Source organism: Phyllostomus hastatus, unplaced genomic scaffold (genome assembly GCF_019186645.2).
Source record: "Phyllostomus hastatus isolate PE091 unplaced genomic scaffold, TTU_PhHast_1.1 phas_contig_40, whole genome shotgun sequence".
Taxonomy (NCBI): domain Eukaryota; kingdom Metazoa; phylum Chordata; class Mammalia; order Chiroptera; family Phyllostomidae; genus Phyllostomus; species Phyllostomus hastatus.
This window is the reverse complement of record NW_025333872.1, coordinates 54,409,219-54,429,067: the sequence shown is the minus strand read 5'-3', so window position 1 is coordinate 54,429,067 and position 19,849 is coordinate 54,409,219. Positions and strand designations below refer to the sequence as shown.

Below are 19,849 nucleotides of genomic sequence, written 5' to 3'. Positions count from 1 at the left end.
TTTTAATTCTTAGACGGGTTGTAGTGAAGGGTTTAGGATTAGTTTGGTCCCTGCGTCTATGAAACATAAAACACAGACTCTATCAAAGGTCAGGACACAAGTTCTATCATATCGCATCCAGTGTTCTTCTGATAAAGTATGCAATCTTTTGTATGACTCCATAACCAAACCTCTGGGGTCTGGCTTTCCTGTCTGTAAGAGTTAAACCTGGGCTTTACTGTTTTAATAAATGTTTAAAAATTATTATAAAAGTAACATATAATCACTGTAGAAAATTTAGCAAGAGAAGAAGCAAGAGTAATTGAAAGAAGAGGAAGGAAGGGAGGGAGGGAGGGCTGTGTAGAAGGAGGGAGCGAAAAAAAGAAAAGTCACTTAAAATCTCAGCACTTTAAGTTAAGGAATGTAAGATTTTAGTGTTCACCACTCTGGATATTTGAAATATTCTACGCACTCTTGTAACTTGCCTTCCTCTGTTTTACATCTTTCAGTGGGAGACTACATCTAGAGTTGGAAGGTGGCAGAAACTGTGCAGCTAGTGAATGAGAGTCCAGGTGTGGGAACTAGACGCCTCGTTCACATCCTGGCTCAGCTTCTCAGTAGCTGTGTGATCCTGAGCAGACCACTCCACCTCTCTGTTATCTCAGTTTCCCATCTATACAATGGAGATAAAAATAATAATAACTGATTGTTTGTAGGGTCCATTGTGAAGATTCAGCAGCTTAATAAATTTAAACCACTTATCACAGCATCTGGTATAATGTACACTCTGTATCAGGGTCAGTAAAAAGCCAAACAGTAAATATCTAAGGCTTTGCAGGGTCATGTGGTTTCCGTTGCCACCTCTCAAGGATGCCTTTGTAGCACAAAAGCAACTGTAAATGAATGAGGTGGCTGGTTCCCATTAAACTTCATGGTCTCTGAACTTGAATTTTATATAATTTTCATGTTATGAAATATTATTTTTCTTTTGAGTTTTTAAACCATTAAAATGTAAACATTTCACAGTCTAAAAAATTCAGCAGTAGGCTGGACTTTTGGGCCATAGTTTGCTGACCTCTCTTCTATAAAATTAATAGACATTATTATGTCTATTATCTTTATATAAACTATTTTTAATAGTTACTTATAACAAGATTGTTTGGATGTCCTATAATTTACTTAGTTCCCTAATGTTAGAATTTAGATTACTTCCAGTATTCATTACGTAAGTCACACTCCAATGAATATCCATGCAAAATCTTTGAGTACATTTATCACTACATCTGCATCCTAAAGTGTATTTAGTGGTAGCTACCAAAATGGCTGGTGGAGCATCAAGAAAGAAATACTCTGAAGAAATGGCCTTGGAAACTAATCTTATGTAGTTAGAGCAAATTTCAAACATGTTAGAGGAGCTTTATAACATATTCATATACATAGACCTTCTATGTATGTATCGTGTACCATTCTAAGCCGTGTGTGTGTGTATAATAATTAGTCTTCAAATAATTCTAGGAGGTACAGTTGCAGTTGTCACCAGCAGCAGCAGCAGCAGCAGCAGCAGCAGCAGCCCCATAGAACAAAAGAAGAAACTGAGGATTAGAAAAGCTAAGTAACTTCCCCAAGGTCACACATGTAGCTGGTAGCAGAGGCAGGATTCAAACCTGGTCTGTCCAGCCTATGATTGAACCCAATGCTGAACCGACCATTCACAGGTGAGACTCGGCACTCCTAGATACACTATAATGTACCTGTAGTCTCTTGTATATTTCAAGAATGTTTGGCACTCACCAGGGACCTCAGACTCTAATAACAGGCACAAATTTTATCCCATAAGGGGACCTTGTGTGGGAACTGAGAACGCCCATCTAACCTTCTTCTTTTGTCCTCCATCCCTCCCCTCAAGCTGACTTGTCATTAATTTGCCCTGCATGTCTTACCTAAATAGTTGTCCTCTATAAACAGTAAAGATTGATTGCAGCATATTTTCACATCTTCTTTTCCAATTTAAGGCCACAAATATATCAAATTTACGTGGCAAATTTCGTGGAGCTTTGCTTTTAATAGAGGGTCCTGCAATGCCATTGGAATGCAAATTTCGAATAAATACTTTCCTTTGAAAACAATACAGTGGCTCGTGTCAAAAGTCTCTCCTGAGTGGCCACCGCAGCAGCAGCAGCAGCAGCAGGGCTGCCTTGCTCCGGCCCCTGCGGAGTCCGGCAGGGAGGTGTCCTGCTTCTGGGGACCAAACCTCCAGCCTCCGCCGCCAAGCTCAGATGCGTGATGCGTGCTCTCCCAGCCCTTCCCGGCTTGTGCCGAGCAGCAGGCGACTGTCCCAGAAAGGAGTTATGCGAGTGAGTCGTTTGACTTTCGAGGGGAAAAGCAGATCACAGTTCTCATTTCTTATCCTGACCTGTCTCCCTGCTGGGACTCTAGGGCTCGAGTTACACCCCCGAGTACGAGCGACCGACGCCGCTGGTCCCAAGTTGCTGCCCGCACCCTCCCCCCACTCATGCCCAAACAAGGACAGAATCGAGAAGTCGTGAGGAAACGGGGAAAGAAAGAAGCGGGTGTTTCAAAGTGATTACGGGTGTGCGGACCCGGCGGTGCAGCTCGCGGAACCTGGAGGGGAGTCCGGGTGGAAGCCCCGGGCTCCGCCCGCTGGGGCGGGGGACGTCGGGGCGCCGGGCGCGTGCGCGGTGAGGCCCCAGCCCTGGACGCCGTTGTAGCGATGCCTATTTTAGTCAAAGCTACTGCCTGCGCGGGGATCCGTTACGAGCCGAGGAGCCACCGATCTGCTGAGTCTTTCGCATCGGGCGCCTTTGGAGCCGTCGCACCCGCGTCCCTGCGCCCCGCTGGTGGCTGCCCCAAACTTTGGTCAGCGCCGCCCAGGATCGGAGCCTGGGACAAGCCAGGTAAGGAGAAGGAGGTGCAGCTGCCACCGAGAGCCGGCTGTTTGCCGCCTCGCGCTCCCGGGGCTAAATCGGGAAGCGAAACTTGGATCCCTGCTCCACTGTGAGCAACTTCTGTGTCCCAGGCGGCGGCTGCCCGGTCTCCGCGCCGCCGCCGCCGGGCCCCGCCCTCTCCTGGTGGGCCGCGCCCTCTCGGGGTTCCCTGCCCTTGGAAGCGGCTCTTCTCCCGCGGTGTTGGCGCGGAGGCCACAGACCCTCGAGAGTCAGCTTCCGCAGCTCCGGTTTGGGAGCGCCAGCGTCCCCCGGCGCTCAGGTCTCATCGGGTGCCCGTTCCCGCGCTTTGCCGAGGGCATATCCTTGGTGACCTCGGCCTGTCTCTTCCCGCTGGGCTCCGGGGGTTCCCGGCCTCTGAACCCACTACGGCTCCTCCTCTCCCCCAGTAGGGCCGCCGGGTCCTGCGCGGAGGCGGTGTGCGGTGGTGTGAGGTGGAACACCGCGCTCAGTGCACATCTCGTGGTCTGAGAGCTTCGGGTCAAAGAGAACAGTGGACACTGACCCTCCTTCTTTTAGGAACCAGGTGAGCGGGGCCTTTGGGGGCAGAGATGACTAGGGAACGCGAGATCCTCGCCACTACCCTCCCCGCTCCCCCTCCCCCCCCATACACACACACCAGTTGTCCAGGCAGGTCATAGAAACTGCTTGTTTTTAAGTGAGAAAAGACTCAACGACATAAATGCCCTTTGGGATTCCGAAGATGTACAAAGGTTCAGTTATAATTACAGAATGAACTGAACACGTATACTAGTACGACTTCTGCTCACTGCTGTTATCTTCATTTTTGTAGTTTGTTGAAAGGTTGAGGTTAGTTTCAGCATTTAGCTATGTAGCCCTGCAGATACTTATTTGAAAAACAACACATAAACAGGACTTTACTAAACAGGTAGTTGTAGGAATTAGACTCCGAAAACTAATAGAAGAAAGCAAAGTTTTCTCTATTTAATCAAAATTAATCTGAACGTTTACCAATTTACCAGTCTAATCTTCCTCATTAGACCCACTCATTCTCTGTGTAAGGATAGTTTAGTGCAAACCACTTTTATCACTACTAATACGGCTCAAAGGGAGCTGAAACTGGCAAGACCCTATCAATATTTATTGACAGTAGATAACTGGCATTTCAAAATAGGCATACAGATAAAGATACATAGGCAAATAATAGACAATAGATAAATATACAAGTAAATAAATGATATATAATATATTAATTAATACATGATTTAAAAATACATAGAAATGTAAACATAAACTGTATGTATATGTATATCTTTAATAAGGCATAGTGTATCAAAATATGTTGTAGGATGATCTCACCTTTTAAAACTTTGTATTATTATTCCCTTTGTTCTTGGGTCAGTAGTTATAGTTTCCCTGTCATTTCTCTTGGACCAGGAATTGGTAACTTTAGTGCCCCTTGCAGAACATTTAAAAGCCTGAAACTGAACTACAGTGAATTAGTTGGCAATACAAGTGTAATCAGGTGGATTGGGGGGGGGGGGTATATGTAAATGTGTATTAGAGAGACACAGGCTATTAAAACTTGAAGAGGTTTCAGAGACCACCTGGCCCAGCCTCCTCTGTTCCCAGAGAGAAGCAGACAGAAGGGGCAGAAGAGATTTTCCCTGGCTAAGGTGTCTCTCTGGAGCTGGTGGTATAGACACTGAGTCTCTCAATTCAGGAAGGGTAGGATTCTTCTGTCCTTATTGCTGAGGCTTGGGGAGACTGAAAAGCGATTTCTAACTGTGTTCCCCATTGTTTGTGTCCCTTTCCTATGGCTTTCACTTCTGGCATCGCTACACAGATGATTACGTTATGGTCTACCTCACGGAGAACATAGGGTAGTCAAAAGAACAAATAGGACAATGGAAGTGAAAGCACGTTCTAAAATGCCATAGAAATGGTAGTTGTTGTTAGCCTATGTGATGCTAATGTATAGGCTGACATTGACATTAGTTTATGAGTGATAGAGGACATTTAATATCATTCTCCCTCCTGCAGAAATTATTTGATTAATTCTGGTTTGGTCGTTGAAAGCAAACTTTGTGTAAGTAGAGTTATTAAAATAATGATGCTCCTCCCCCAACCCCAATAGGTTTGTATTTTTATTGATTGAAACATTTGGAAAGTAGTTGAATTTTTATGATTTCTTTACTTTTGCAGAAAATCAATATCTAAGTCAATACAAGATTTCTCTTGTATTTATGAGCTATTTTGGAATTATGTAAAAAGATCTTTAATGAATTTTATCATTTCATTCACAGTTTGTAAGTTGGTGTGTGTATGTTTTTTTAATCACCTTAAGAGATGTGGAATTCTTACATATTTGTCTAATAACATCCTTTCAGAATGCCCAACCTGTTTCAATTATTCCTACCATCAAAAACCTTTAGTATGACAAAAAAAAATGAATGGAAAAGTATGGTTAATTGACCTTATTTAGAAAAAATACATATTTTAAATTAAATTTAAAGGTATTTTTGGTTCCCATTTGGAATTCTTTTCTTGAACCAGGATAATTCACCTATTCTGTAAATATACATAGTTTTTGTCAGGGACCAATTTATATAATTAATAATAGAAAAGTAGAAAAAGTTTTTAAAGTCTATCTAGAGGTATAAATGAGTAAAAACAGTTTTTGTTCCTCAAATTTAATACCATTGCTTCTTACAGTGTTGAATACATGTCTTTACTAAGTAAAATTGTTCTAACACTGTATAAAACGTATAGAAAGAGTTTTTTAAATACCAGAGATGGAGGACAGGTGCTATGGTCAGAAAGTAGTGCCACTTTATGTAAAATATATATTCTTTGAAATGTATTTCTTATAGATTTTAATATTAAATAGTTAAATGTATATTTATGACCTACACATAAGTAAAATGGAAGTTTATTACTTCTCAATTTGTCAGATGCAACCAACTAGAATTTTTATGGGAAAGAAAGTAGAGATTTAAATTAGACACTAAAAGAAGGAGTAAATGTTATATCTTTCTTTATATCTATAAATGATTACAGTAATATATATATTATGTATTCATGTGAATGTAGAATGTATATAAATGTAGGATACAATGAATTCACAACAATATAAAAATAGAACCTTCTAAATATCCTGTCTTCATATTTAAATATGAGGTTTGTTTTTTTAAGTTTTTCAAAAAGTCAGTTATTCCAGTTATTCTTCCTGTTTTTATATTTGGTGTCACTATTGGAAATATGGTGGGCAACTATATTAAATAACTCTGTAATTGTTGTAGTTTATGAACATCAGTGCTTATCTTTCAGACTAGCTAATTCCACCCTTCCGTTCTCCCTCACCATCATGTATGTTTATGTACAGATAAATAGTACTACAGATATGTAGATATACATATATACACACACATATATCAGAGAATAGTGTGCTCTGCTAAATATTTTATGTATTTTATTTCATTTAATCGTAAAGACAAATATTAATCATGAAGTCAGATGAGGTATTATTATCATTATTTAACAGATAAAGATTCAATATGTGACAGAGCTGGGGTTTGGACCTGGGTCTGTCTAACTCACAGGTGGCAAACACCAGGCCTGAGGGCTGAATCTGGCCCTCTACCTTGTTTCTACCTGGCAGCAGCGCCAAGCTCCTTGTCCCTAGTTAAGGAGTAGTTACATTTATACAGTCCTAAGATTACGTTCAGCCCTTTGAAGGCAACCTTGAGGCTGATGTGGCCCCTGGTAAAAATGAGTTTGACACCCCTGGTAACTCATTAGCCGCAGAGAAGTCTATTTACCAATGTTTATCTGCAGAAACAATGTTGGTATAACATCTATCAGGGTGATAAGATACAGCTGTCATTTTTATGATTGTCCTATTGTTTGTTTTTACAGGAATTTTCAAGATGAATTACACTGAGTCCAGCCCATTGGCAGGATCAACAGCAATAGGTTTTACACCTGAGTTAACAAGTATTATACCTGTGCCTTCCAATGAGACCACTTGTGAAAACTGGAGAGAGATACATCATCTAGTTTTTCATGTAGCAAATGTTTTTTTTGCAGTCGGATTGATTATTCCAACTACTCTTCAGCTCCATATGATACTTCTTAGGGGGATGTTAGCTATAGGTAAGATACCTGACTGAGATTTTATGCAACTTTCCTGTAGCTGGCATCAGACAGGTTTTGTACAGAGAGCTTTAGAGAATTCCTTCTCAGATCTGGAGCATACCAAAAATATGTCTTTGTCACTGAATTAGCAGTATATCAGGTAACTTGGAATGTAGGCCTTCACATGCCATATCACTGCCTTACTTTAGATAAACCTTTGTGTGTTTTTCATATGTTGTTTAGATTCCCCAGATATCAGAAAATCCATTTGTGTGTAGAAGTGTGGATTCTGGAGCCAGAGTGTGTGATTTGAATCCTAGTCCCAACACTTGCTAACTGTGTAACTGGAGCAAGAGATTTAACCTTTCTATACCTCAGTTTCCCCATAGTCAAATAGGGTAAAAATAATACCACCATCTAGGGTTCTTGTGAGTATTAAATGAGTGTGTGTGCACATTTGACTTAAAATGGAACCTGATGCGTAGTAAGTACTACATAATCTTAAATATTATTATTTGAACAGGCATACACTTGATATGGCAGCAAAACAACATTAGGAGCAAGAGCAATTGAAATTACCCAGACGAAAGCGTTTAAATAAAACTTTTTTGGGGGGCCCCAGTAACCCTGATGAAGCAGATTAAATTGATTCACATCGAAAGACTAAAACAATCAGATTTATTATTTGAGGCCACAATTCTTGACAAATTACTCTGTGATTATTTCCCTAATGATTCATTCATTCACGTGCATTTTTGAGCACCTGTAATATGTCAGACAAAGATTGAAGAAGACAATCTCCATCCTTGAGGAAGACACTCCTGAGGGCTGGAGAAAAACAGATGGGTGGTCACATGTGATACAGGTGTGGCCCGTGTCAAGGAGCAACGGAGAATGATAGGTTTAGCAAGGGTGGTGGAGCAAAGTTTCCCTGAGGAGATGACATTGGAGCTTGCTTTTGGGAGATGAAGAGGATTTCTTTGAGTGTGAGTGTATGTGGTATCCAGGTAAAGGCATAGAGGAGAGGGAAATTCAGCGTGTTTATAGAGAATGAAGAGTAGCTTATTGTACATATGAATGATGACATGGAATGGCCGAGGAAGAGGGAGCAGAGTGTTGAATGGAAAAATAATAATACACACTACAAAAATCAAAAGCTAATTATGAATTTGAAGACTGAGTTTTGGAGGTGGAGTGGACTAAAGAGGTCATTTCGCCCAATACTTTATAATGAAGAAACTGAGGCCTGGATATGTCGAATGACTCACCAGAAACTATGGCCCTGGCCTGACTGGGCCTGTAATTCAGCTCCTCTCACTTCCCTTTGGCCTTTCCATTATGTTACCTTGTCTCATTTAAATAATAATATTTAATTTTTTTTCAAAATTTTCTATGAAATATTTAAAGAACATTTAAAGTTTTACGTTTTATGCTGTTACTCAGCTGCCTCAGATTAGTCTGAGGGAATAAAAAATTGCAAATCAATAACTTTTAAACATGAGGTTAGTTTTTATGTGTGTGTGTCATTGATATGTATCATATTGATAATTTTATTTTAAGTTAAATATATATATTGATGCTCTCACCATTAATCAAAAGAAGCTGTTGCTATTTTATTTAGAGTAAGAGAATCAATAAGACAAACTAGTAAGATTCTCATAGATGAATGGATAACCACCAAGTGAAAATTAGGATGGTTAGAAGATTTGGGTTAAATAGTCCAAACTCACCAAAGTCTTGGAAATGCAAAATATAATTATACAAAACTCCTCACTATCAAATTAAGAGTTTTCAAATTTTACAGTACTGACAACTTGATGCTGGCATTCCCAACTAGTAGGATTGAGAATTGTTAGAAAACCTTTTGGAAAATGATTCTTCAATGTCATCAGAAGCAATGAAGTTCATTCCCTTGACTCACTGTCAGGTAAACCACCCAAAGCAAAGAGCCACAAAAACACATCAATTTTTACATATAAAGATGTTTTGGCTACCTATCAAAAATTACAACTCAAACGAGTCTCATCTGTCCACCAATAGGAAGATGGTGGAATAAATTATAGTTTAATCAGTTACAGTCATTAAAAACTACATACACATAGAGTTTTTAATACAATGGGAAAATTGCTGCCATAAGTAAAAGAATGGGTTTTAAAATTATATACAGTAGTTTTTCCATCAGGTAAAAATGCATAAAGACTGTGAAGAAGTATTAAATATCAATATTGGTTTTTTTAAGTGATAGAATTATGGATTTTTTTCCTCTTTTAAAAAGATTCTCTACCTACAAATGTTCTGCAATGAAGCATGTTTTTCTTTTTTCATAATCAGACAAAAAACAAAATGAAACTTCATGGGATGTTTGGCTTAGGTATTTTTAGAATGTTTTTGGTTTATTTACAGATTTATTAAGCTATTCTAAACATCTAACGGATTTAATTTTTCAACAGGATGCTCCCTTTACATCGTCTGGGCCACCCTCTACCGATGTGCCTTGGATGTCATGGTCTGGAACGCTGTGTTCCTCAGCGTCAACACTTTGCATCTTTCATATCTTTTGTACAAGAAGAGACCGGTAATTACTTGAAGTTAATTAGTAAGGAAGAGATTTTAAAGCTGGAAAGCTTTTAGAGTACTTTGTTCAGACTTGAGAATGAGCATCTGACATTTTCAGTCCCTTTAATATCGTTCCAGATGAGGCTGTCTGTTTACACATGCCTGAAAGTGAAACATTTGAACACCATGCAGTGTGCTCTACAGATGAGGCTTTTAAACTTTTTTAAATCATTAGGGCAGTTTAGACATGAAACAACGTGACAATACTCTCTTTTTCGACATATAACTTCATTATTTCTCTGTTGATATTCAGATGTTACTTGCAAATATCTTTGCCTAGTTGTAAAATTATTCATAGGCAACTTCTATAAACACACTAGCGATTTACAAATAGCTCATGCAATATTTTTCATGCTAGTTTTTTTTTTAATCCTCACCCAAGAATATGTTTAGAGAGGAAGGTAGAGGGATAGGGGGAAAAAACACTGATGGGAGAGAGAAACACCGATTGGTTGCCTCCCCTACACACCCTGCCTGGGGGCCTAACCCTCAGCCTTTTGGTGTAGGGAACGAGCTCCAGCCAGCCCAGCCACCAGTCAGGCCTCGTGCTGGCTTTCAAATGTAATGATTGTGTTTTTTTCTTATGCCCAAAATACTCATTTAAGGATTTCATCATTTTTGGTGAGTTGTCATCAAAACACTAGGATTTAACTTTTTCTTTTCAACGCTGTTTTATCTTGCTGTGTTTCCTCAGTCATACCAAAAATGAAAAGATACAAATAAAATAGGAAAATACAGGAAAATGCATGGCTCCTAGATATCGCTTCATATAAGTTTACTGACTGTCCAAAGCACACACAAATATTCAATCAAGTAAAAAATACAATACTTGCCCTAATCTTATATTCAAGGCCAGACATGTGGGGAAAACTGTTAGAAAATGAGGCAATTTATGGGAAATTACAGTTTGAATGACACAGATGATAGATATATGATAGGCATTCTGATAGGCGTTCCACTGGATTGTAACCCAGTCTGTTTTCCCTAGGGTGTTAGTTTTCTCCATGTTATGCTGTAAATACAGCCAGCCTCCAGAAAGGCTGTATAATGAACAACCAGAAATCTCAGTGACAGACACCAGCAACAGGTTTTTCCCTCTCCCACCTTACGTGTGGACTGGCAGCTGTGTGGCAGCTGTGACTGTTCCATGTGTCGTCTTCATTTCAGGCTGTCTGCTGAGGCAGTGGCTTCTGTTTGGGCATGCATTCTCACAGCAGAGAGAAGACAAGAACAAAGAAGAAACACCCAGTGTCTCTTCAAATTTCTGCTCAGAAGGGGCATATGTCAATTCTGCTCACATTTTATGGGCCAAAGCCAGCGACATGGCCACGCCTGATAATGTGGGGGGTAGGATGGGGTAAAGGGATGTATAATCCTCTTGCAGGGGGTGGGAACAGCAAATAGTTGGGAATAACAGTATCTACCACACTTACTGTTCTATACCCTATTCCTATCAACCATGCTTGGCACATAGTGCGTGCTCAAAAAACACATTTGATGAGTGGATGCTTTCGAAGAGAAGAATTAAGGGTGCATCATGAAGGAATTGGGACTTGAGCTAAGACTTGCAGGATAAGCAGAGTATGAATATGAGTCAATAGATTTTTCAGTTCATGTATTCATTACTGTGCCACGCTGGCTAGTGTACAAACTGGAAGTGAGACTTATTTGTGAATGAGTTATTTTAAATACTCATTACTAGTAAGGAGGTAGATGACTGGAATAATGACGATTACTGTTTCTGAATATTGAAACTTGCTGCAGTCCCAAGTTTTGAACATAAGGTTTAGAAGTGGCCGATGTGATGGTAGCGTCAAGTGAGTAAATCACTTAGTATCTGAGCTTTTGTGTCTTCTCAGACTATAAACCTACTTTTAAAAAATATATAAATGCTGGTTCTTTGTTACAATGAAACAGCAGGACAAGTAAGAACACTACAAAGGCTGCCTTGACCTCTGAGCAGCTCTCATCATCTGGGTCTTTAGGCTTCATCGAGTGACTGCCATAGATTTCATTGGGACTGACGATCACTTGAACCCCAAAGCTGTTTGACACGTGGTCCAGCTTTCCCACACTAATGCTGGGCCAAAGGTGGATGTGATCTGAGCCTCGATTGTCTGACAACAGAGGCGACTGAGCCTTTTCACTTTTCCCTTCTTCCAGTAGCCAGCGTTTCTCACTAGTGGTTCCCTATTCTACAGATTCTGTTTTAGCTTAGGATGACGCTGCTACCCTGAAATGCTTTTACACTTTGCACTTTGCTCTAGAATAAATGAGAAGCAATGATTGTAGCTGTGGATGCTTGTTTTGCTATACTGGTGCATTAAATGATCATTACATGTAGGTGAAACACTTAATGTATGTATTTTCATAAATGTGTTTCCATGTAGATTCCAATTTTGTGTGTTTATTTTCTTGCTAAATGTTTTAAAGTTAGTGTAATTTCTGCAAAACAGTATTGTCCTAAAAATGAAAAGATTTTGTGTTAATGATAAAAAAATACTAAGAGTGGGAAGGCGAATGCTGTAACAACATTCAAAACCTCCACAGTTGCTTTGTAGCACATGGGGAGAGATGGAATCAATAGTGCAAACCTCCCCCATGAGCTGTCCGATCCATTTAACTGCAGAAGTGCCCTTTTAGCATCGAGACTTCTAGCACTACTTGCCCTCTGTGTAAGATTCCATTGACTGAGATATGGAAGGGTGACGGTATGTATTACAAATTTACTCTCTAAATCTTAGACCACAGAAGCCAGTGTTTTGGTGTTGCTGCATTAGTACAGTTGTTGTCATTGCTGCATTTTAGGTAAAGATTGAAAAGGAACTCAATGGCATCTACCGGCGATTGTTTGAACCGCTCCGTGTGCCTCCAGATTTGTTCAGAAGATTAACTGGGCAGTTCTGTATGATTCAACCCTTGAAAAAGGGCCAGACTTATGCTATAGAGGATAAAACCTCAGTTGATGACCGCCTGAGTATTCTCCTGAAGGGAAAGTAAGTGATCTTTTCATGGCCTCTGGGTGAGACATGAATGGAAGGGAATATTGCCCAATAATGGAGGAAGTGGTCCCAGAGTTGGTTGGTGGTGAACTTTCCTTTTATGACTGCATTTTGAAACACTACAGAGCAACATGTTAGTTATATAGAATTTGCTGTTCTCGATCTTGTTGGTGTCAGGATTTTCAATTGTGAACATTGTTAATTTTCTTTGACTTTTATTTAAAGTTAATGAGTCAGACTCCAGCTAAGTAGCTTAGCTGATTACAGCTTAGTCCAGATACACCAAGGCTGTGGGTTCGATCCTCAGAGCACATATGTCTAAGAGGCAACCAATGAATGTATAAATGGGTGGAACAGCAAATCATTCTCTTTCTCTCTCTCTAATTAGTAAATAAATCTTTTGAAGTTAATGAATCAAAATTGAAGTAGGTTTGAATTAGGCGTTGAAGTTCAAGAAACTTGTTTGTGTTTCAGAGGTGATTATTTTTTTAATGTCACAAATATAACTTCTAGGAGTATCAGTTTTCTGGAGAGGGAGAGATTGTATATTGTTCTGGCATAATAATTACTACCCCCCTTTCTGTCTCGAAAGTGTCTGAGTTAGGGGGTATCACTGAAGTAGATATAATAGCAGTGATACCCATTGGAAGGCGCTTGACTAGCTCGATACCAGAACCTGTCGTACTGTTGGCGAAATTGATTTTGAAATAAATAGTTGTCTTCAGGAAGTACTTTTAATTATGTCAGTCATGCATGGAGTCTTTAAAACGTTAGTACAAAATACAAGCCCATAAGATTTTGAGGATTTTGAGGATTGTTATGTTGTTTGTGAACTATTATAAACTTATTAACATTAATTTCTGTTATCAGAATGAAGGTCTCCTATAGAGGACATTTTCTGCATAACATTTACCCCTGTGCCTTTATAGATTCTCCTGAATTTAGATCAACTCAGATGCACAAAGGTGAAAAATTCCAGGTATGTTTTGGCATGGGTTTTATTTTGGTATTTATGTATTTATTTACTTTATTTATATATTTATTTTAAGTTGAGGTTTATTTGAGTCTATGGCCATACCACCCAGAATGCACCCGGTCTCATCTAAATTGAGATATATTTGATGTGTAACGTTGTATTTGTTTCAGGTATACAACACAATAGTCTAATATTTGTATATATTGTGAAATGACACCCCAATCAGTCTAGTTAACATTTCATTACCATACAGTTATATTTTTTCTTGTGATAAGATTTTAAAATCTGGCATGATTTTTACAAAGATTGAAACTTGTTCATGTCTCATTAAAGCCCAAAGGATAGAGAAAATGACTACGATTTATTGAAAAAAGTTTACTGTGTGGTATATATAGCATGATCTCATTTTTATGACGTTAAGTAGTGTATATATGCACACAAAAAGAAGTCCAGAAAGACCTGTCCTAATTTGTTCGGCGAGTGCTTTTGGTCAAGTGTTAACACAGTTATTTGGTTTGTTGAGTTTGATCGCTTTTTTCTTTCTTTTTTCTTGTTTGAATTTTTATAATTTTCCATGGAAAACATCTAATGCTTTTATTACAGAAAGAAGGAAAATGTTAGTTGTGAATAATCAGTGTTCCTAAAACATGTAACTAGTTACTTTTACTGGGGACAAACAGAAAATGGGCTTTGCCTTAGGAAATTTGTGTTGTTAATCATTATGAAAATCTAATCACTTTACTCTTTTATATTTAATGAATGTATTTAAGGGCAAAGAATGAGGTTTTTCATAGTTATAACAATTTGAACATGGACTACTTGGTGTGAATTTTTTTTTGTATCTTAAAAAAACTTGCTCCGTGATGTGGCACTTTGTTGTGACTCTTTCTGTAAGTACCCAGCCCTCCTATTCTACTTTCCTCATTCTTCGTAAGGAAGCCACCAAGAAAGTGGGTGACAGCTTCCTGTAGTCCCAGCCTCTAGATGCACAGCAGTAAGGGGAGACCCTCTGAACAGGGTTGCATATGAGCAGGAGGGTAAACCTGTCTCCACAGGTTTAGAAATGGGGTAGAAGGGGACGTTACTGCCTGAGGGAGGAAGAGTCAGTGATTCTCGAGGATAGATTATTTTTATCTCATTTTGAGATGCTGTTCAATTTGGGATGCTGCATGGAGATCCAAAAGACATTTTACAGACACACAGCTTAGCTCTGCTCCCACAAACAGCATAACTTGTTAAAGGGATGCACACTTACTAGAAGGTCTCAGAGAAGTTCACTAGCTGGGTGCAGTGCTGCTCCCAAGCTGGTTGAGCTGAAGCTGCAGAAGAAGGCAAACGCTGTATCCCGGCTCCTCTGATTTTCATCTTGTGTTTACCAGAGTCAGCTGTGCACTGAGGTTTACGTTCCTATTGTCTCGTTCCTGTTGTCTCCTTAATCACCACCATCTGCAAACTAGAATAGAGCCAGTTCTTTCCTCCCTCCTTCTGTCCTCTGACCTCCTTATAATTTCTTTTTCCAAAGCCCAACTTTTGTCTGTTGCATCCATTTCTCTGTGTGTAGTAGCAAGTGCTTTTACACAGCAGCTCCATCTCTTGTGATCCTGAAGAGACTGGGGTTTGGAGAGAGGGTGGGAACTGAGCCTTCCTCACTTCCAGAAGCAAGTGGTCCCTGAGAGGCCAGGGATATAACATGTACTATTACCTCTACTGGACTTCAAATTATTATGTTTACAATTAAGTGAACAAAAAAGGAATTCCTACCACTAGTTGCAGTTATCTTTCTTGGGGACCAGGGATTAGGATTCGATAGTTGATAAAAGTTCCAGATAATTCCTATGAAGATTCCACAGCATGACCCAAATGGTGGTACCATAGCTGTGTGAAGGATATGTATTCAGCCTTTCTAAACACCTGTCTTTCTCTGCACAGAGTCTAGTGTGTCATTTCCTAATCGGTGAGTAGATAACAATTACCCCAGCATCATCAAACCTGTGTTTTGTACAATTGGGGCAGACTCCATCAGAGTGAGCCCTCCAGAGAGACTGTGTTTTGTTTATAAAATGTCCCCCTTGGCAGTTATGCAAGAGTAAAAATAACTGTTGCACATCCGTGTAGGAGCATATTGCCTCTTTCTAAAGCAACTTCCCAAATGACAAATGTCATGTGTTCCCAGAGCCAACTTCTTACTACCTGTGCGCATGGCAGAGGACACCTGGAATTATCGGTGGTCAGACTGCTCCGCCCACATGCTCTTTACCCGCTCACCTCATTTTCCTCTAACTCTGAACGGTTACAAGTATTCTAACCAGGAGCTACTTCCTTTAAATTTTTGTTTCTTTTAATTTATTCTTTGGTGGTGATACTAAAGAATTTTACAGTAGGATGAAAGGGAGGAAGAAAGGCAGGTGGCCCCAGCTGTCCTTTGAGACTGCATGGCAAATGTCGTTGAGGTGCGTGTGGGAACTGTAACAATAGCCACAGTGGTGGAGTGGAGACAGCAGATTCTGAACTGATGGCTGCTCCCTAGGTGCTTACAGTCGTTTCGGTGCTTCCAGACCAAGCTGCTACTTAGAGCTGTTAATAGAATCTTGAGTATCATTATTATAAAAGACAGAAGTTGTCTGTTGTGTTCGGTTTCTTCTTCTTTGTACAGTTCTTTCATATCAGTGAGATTTGCTACTTACACCTTTTTCTCTTGCATTCTTTTCTGTTGCTTTCTCATAGTTGAGAGCACACTCTGTGCTCTGAAGCTCAAAAATCAAAGCTTACTGACTTTAAAGCAAGAAGAATATCTTGGAGGCAGATGTCCAACCTCTTGTAAAATAAATGAACACTAAGTTTTAACTGGTGTTTAAGTTAAACCTTACATTAGTATTAAATACATCCTTTGGTTAAGCAGTGAAACAGTTTAATCTGCCAGTTTCATCTGCTATATTTTCATGCTTATGAGAACTCAGCGAGAAGTAGTGGAATAGGCCACTTTTGGGACATTTTCACGTTCCTGCTGTGTGAAAAGTTGTACAACACATAGAGAAAATAACAACTTCTTCCCTGAGGACAGTCAACCAGTCATCCTGTCAGACTGCTGGTTCTGGTTCTAGCACATTCAGCAGTTCCTTCAGACACCCTCGTTCCTGTGTATGGTCTTCTTATTGTGTGAGGGTGCAGAATGGTCTACAATCTAAAGTGAGAGACTGATCCAGAACCTTGAGGTAATCTCAGCAAACCCTGTTACAACTGCAGAGTTGAACTTGACCTCAGAGAAATTGTTTCACATCTTCCATTGCCATGTTTGCTTCTGTTTCTTCAGTGAGATTCTTCACAAGAAGTCACATATGGCACTGATGAGGTACCCTACTACCTCAAGAAGCAAATTTATTTTACAGAGCTTTAAGTGTTCCAGTATTGACTTGTAAAAATTCCTCATTAAAATATGTTTTACCAGACTGTTGTGGCAGGAAATCATTAACTACCCACTTCCAACTAAGTACCTGCTCTTATGGACTTGTAAGTTACTCCCACATATTACTGTGATAGCTTATTATTAGAATACTGTTATTAAGTTTGAATTTAATAATAATTTAAACATGTTTAAAGACTTTTTCAACCATCAGTAAGAAACGGATTTGCTAAGTAAATTATAGTATCATATTAAAAGTATTGCCTCAGTGGAAATGAGGTTATTAAAATGGTTGAAAAGAAGTTCTAAATGCCTTAATTATCACCTGGATACAATTTCTTCTTCTCTTCTCCTGGATGATTTCCAACTGCTTTTGAACTCCTTGTCCCATTGTACATGAATTATACTTTCCAAAGTCATGGATAAAATCTTTGCAAAATGAAGGCACCTCAACTCTCCAAAGCCTTTCTTCAGCGTTTACGGGCAGGGCTGGGCTGGGCCGCCGAGAATACCCAGTGCTCACCTTTCTCTAACCACTCCCATGGAATATCATTCAGGCGCCTTGCACTTGCCCGTCTCCTACTGTTTCTGGGAACTCCTAGGGACTGGAGTTGACCTTACATGTCTCATCCTATAAATCTTATCTTTTTTGTTATATGTTTTTACTTATCATGGCTCCTTCCACTGGAATATAGGCTTTATGATATGCACTCAGCTGTTCTTTGTCTGAGGGACTTTCAATGGACTCTAAGCCCACTTTGTGGTCACTTGGTCAGATTACTCTGTTTTTGATCAACTCAGAGAATATTAGACACAGTGGGTAGGATTTGGCCTGGTGGGAGGATACGCCTGGGCTGGAAGTGCTCACTCCCCCACTGAATAGCATGTGTTCATGAATACGTGTTTTGGCACATCTCATTTGGCATCTGAAAAATAGGAAGGAATATTACCTATCTTATGTTAATGGCAGTTTTGAGGATCCATTTATGTGATAGATATAAAAGCACCTTAAATGTTTAAATGTACAATACATATATAAAATGAGTGGCATTACATGCAACTGTCATTCCCTCATGATTCTCTATCACTTTTCCCTGTTTTATATTTGTCCAAAATACTTAGTGCCACCTGAGGGTGTCATATTTTATCATTTATTATCAGCTTCTTTCATTAAAATGTCAGCTTCACAGGGCAAGGATCTTGGCTCTCTCATTCACCATTGTACCAGAGCCATATTTGTTAGTCATGGCCTAGACCCTCAGCCAATTCATGAGTCCCTGTTCTTCTCTAGTGTATGTGTGCAGAGCTGGCTGAAGAAAGTCTTTCATCTATAACTTGGCCTCATGAATCTCATGTCGGTGCAGTGTTGTTTTTGATTTTGCTTGAAGCTGTATTCTTAAACCTCTGTCTTAATCTGTAGCCATAAATTCGACATCCAGCTGGGACAGCAGCCTAATGCACTCCCCAGCAGTGCTGCTGACACAGCGGCCCTTCCTCCGTCACCAGGCCTTGCAAACAACCACTGCAGAACTCTGCGAGTTTGCTTCTATTTAATCTGTAGGTTGTTTGGTTTATAACATAATTTTATACATAGTTATAGAAGCTTATAACCTATAGATGGGTCTCATTTAAACGACAAATCATTGCTATAATATTATCCACTAAGTTATTCTACCCTTCTCCTCCCCCAAATTACTATAGTCATAATTCATGTACAAAGATGTACTTGTTTCTTTGTGTTTCTTCATCAGGTCACCATTGTTGCAGACGATAACTGCAGATTTTTATGCTGGTCAAGAGAAAGATTAACTTACTTTCTGGAATCTGAGCCTTTCCTATATGAAATATTTAGGTATCTTATAGGAAAAGACATTACAAATAAGCTCTACTCATTGAATGATCCCACCTTAAATGATAAAGTAAGTGTTTTACTGAGTGTGTTTATTTTGTTAAATAAATATGTATGGTGAAGTATATCTCACTTAGTACAATATACGAGGGAAAACCCCCTCAAAAAAACTGGAATTATTTTCTGGAGGGTGAGCCCTTGTAGTACAGGCTTTCCCCTCTAGGTGAGTGTTCTAGGAACCCATCTGTAGCAGTGCACCAGCTGGTGGTATTACGAGAGGCTGTGTTTGGCTTCAGTGGATTTTTTTTTAAGATTCTTTTCTTTCAGTGTGCTGGCCCATTTCATGATGGGTGATTTACAAGCCCACCTGCCTACACGGTGCTGAGTGTTCAGCAGTTTTTGGCCCAAAATTGAATGACCCCCATATCCCACCCTCCCAATCTCGCCCCCGAGCAACCTCTTTTTGCTTTCCTGGGTGAGAAAAAGTCCTCAAAGGGAAACATTTTGCTGATGTGGAAGAGGTGAAACAAAAAACAGTGGACACACTAAAAGGCATCAAAACCGATGAGTTCAAGAACTGTTTTGAGCAGTAGAAAAAGCATCTCGATATGTGTTTCAATAGAGAGTACTTTAAAAGTGACTGAAATTTAAACATGTAAGAATTAATACACAATTCTTATAAATAATTTCCATTTTGGGGGGTCCCCATGAATTTTCATTAATCAGTCATATGTTAAATGAAGTGGAAAAGCCTTCAGGGAATTATTTCTCAAGAGGGAGGAAATGTTTTGTAACTATTATATTTGCCATTACCTGATGAGGTGTCTCTGAATGTCAGGGATCTCCATGGGTGGGGAGGAGGTGCTGTCCTCTTCATAAAGGGTCATCTGAGGACTCTGCAGGAGATGGCTAGTGAGCTGTCATGTGAGCCGGGGACGAGTAAGCCAGGGAAGGCGAGGCGGTGGG

The 19,849-nt window shown here is 39.7% G+C and overlaps 1 protein-coding gene across 2 annotated transcripts in view; it reads left to right on the top strand.

The window, feature by feature from the left end:
* The first annotated feature begins 2,424 nt into the window (after positions 1 to 2,424).
* The window catches only part of BVES (blood vessel epicardial substance), a 33,138-nt gene continuing 15,713 nt past the window's right edge, over positions 2,425 to 19,849 (top strand). Inside the window, exons 1-7 of one of the 2 annotated variants that reach the window (XM_045844094.1) lie at positions 2,425 to 2,894; positions 3,335 to 3,468; positions 6,822 to 7,058; positions 9,491 to 9,615; positions 12,465 to 12,652; positions 13,529 to 13,637; positions 18,786 to 18,953. In XM_045844094.1, the coding sequence (XP_045700050.1) occupies positions 6,833 to 7,058; positions 9,491 to 9,615; positions 12,465 to 12,652; positions 13,529 to 13,637; positions 18,786 to 18,953 (816 nt within the window). In that variant the 5' untranslated portion in view covers positions 2,425 to 2,894; positions 3,335 to 3,468; positions 6,822 to 6,832. Of the gene's footprint in view, positions 2,895 to 3,331; positions 3,469 to 6,821; positions 7,059 to 9,490; positions 9,616 to 12,464; positions 12,653 to 13,528; positions 13,638 to 18,785; positions 18,954 to 19,849 lie in introns of both variants that reach the window. The other variant, XM_045844093.1, reaches the window with a different exon arrangement.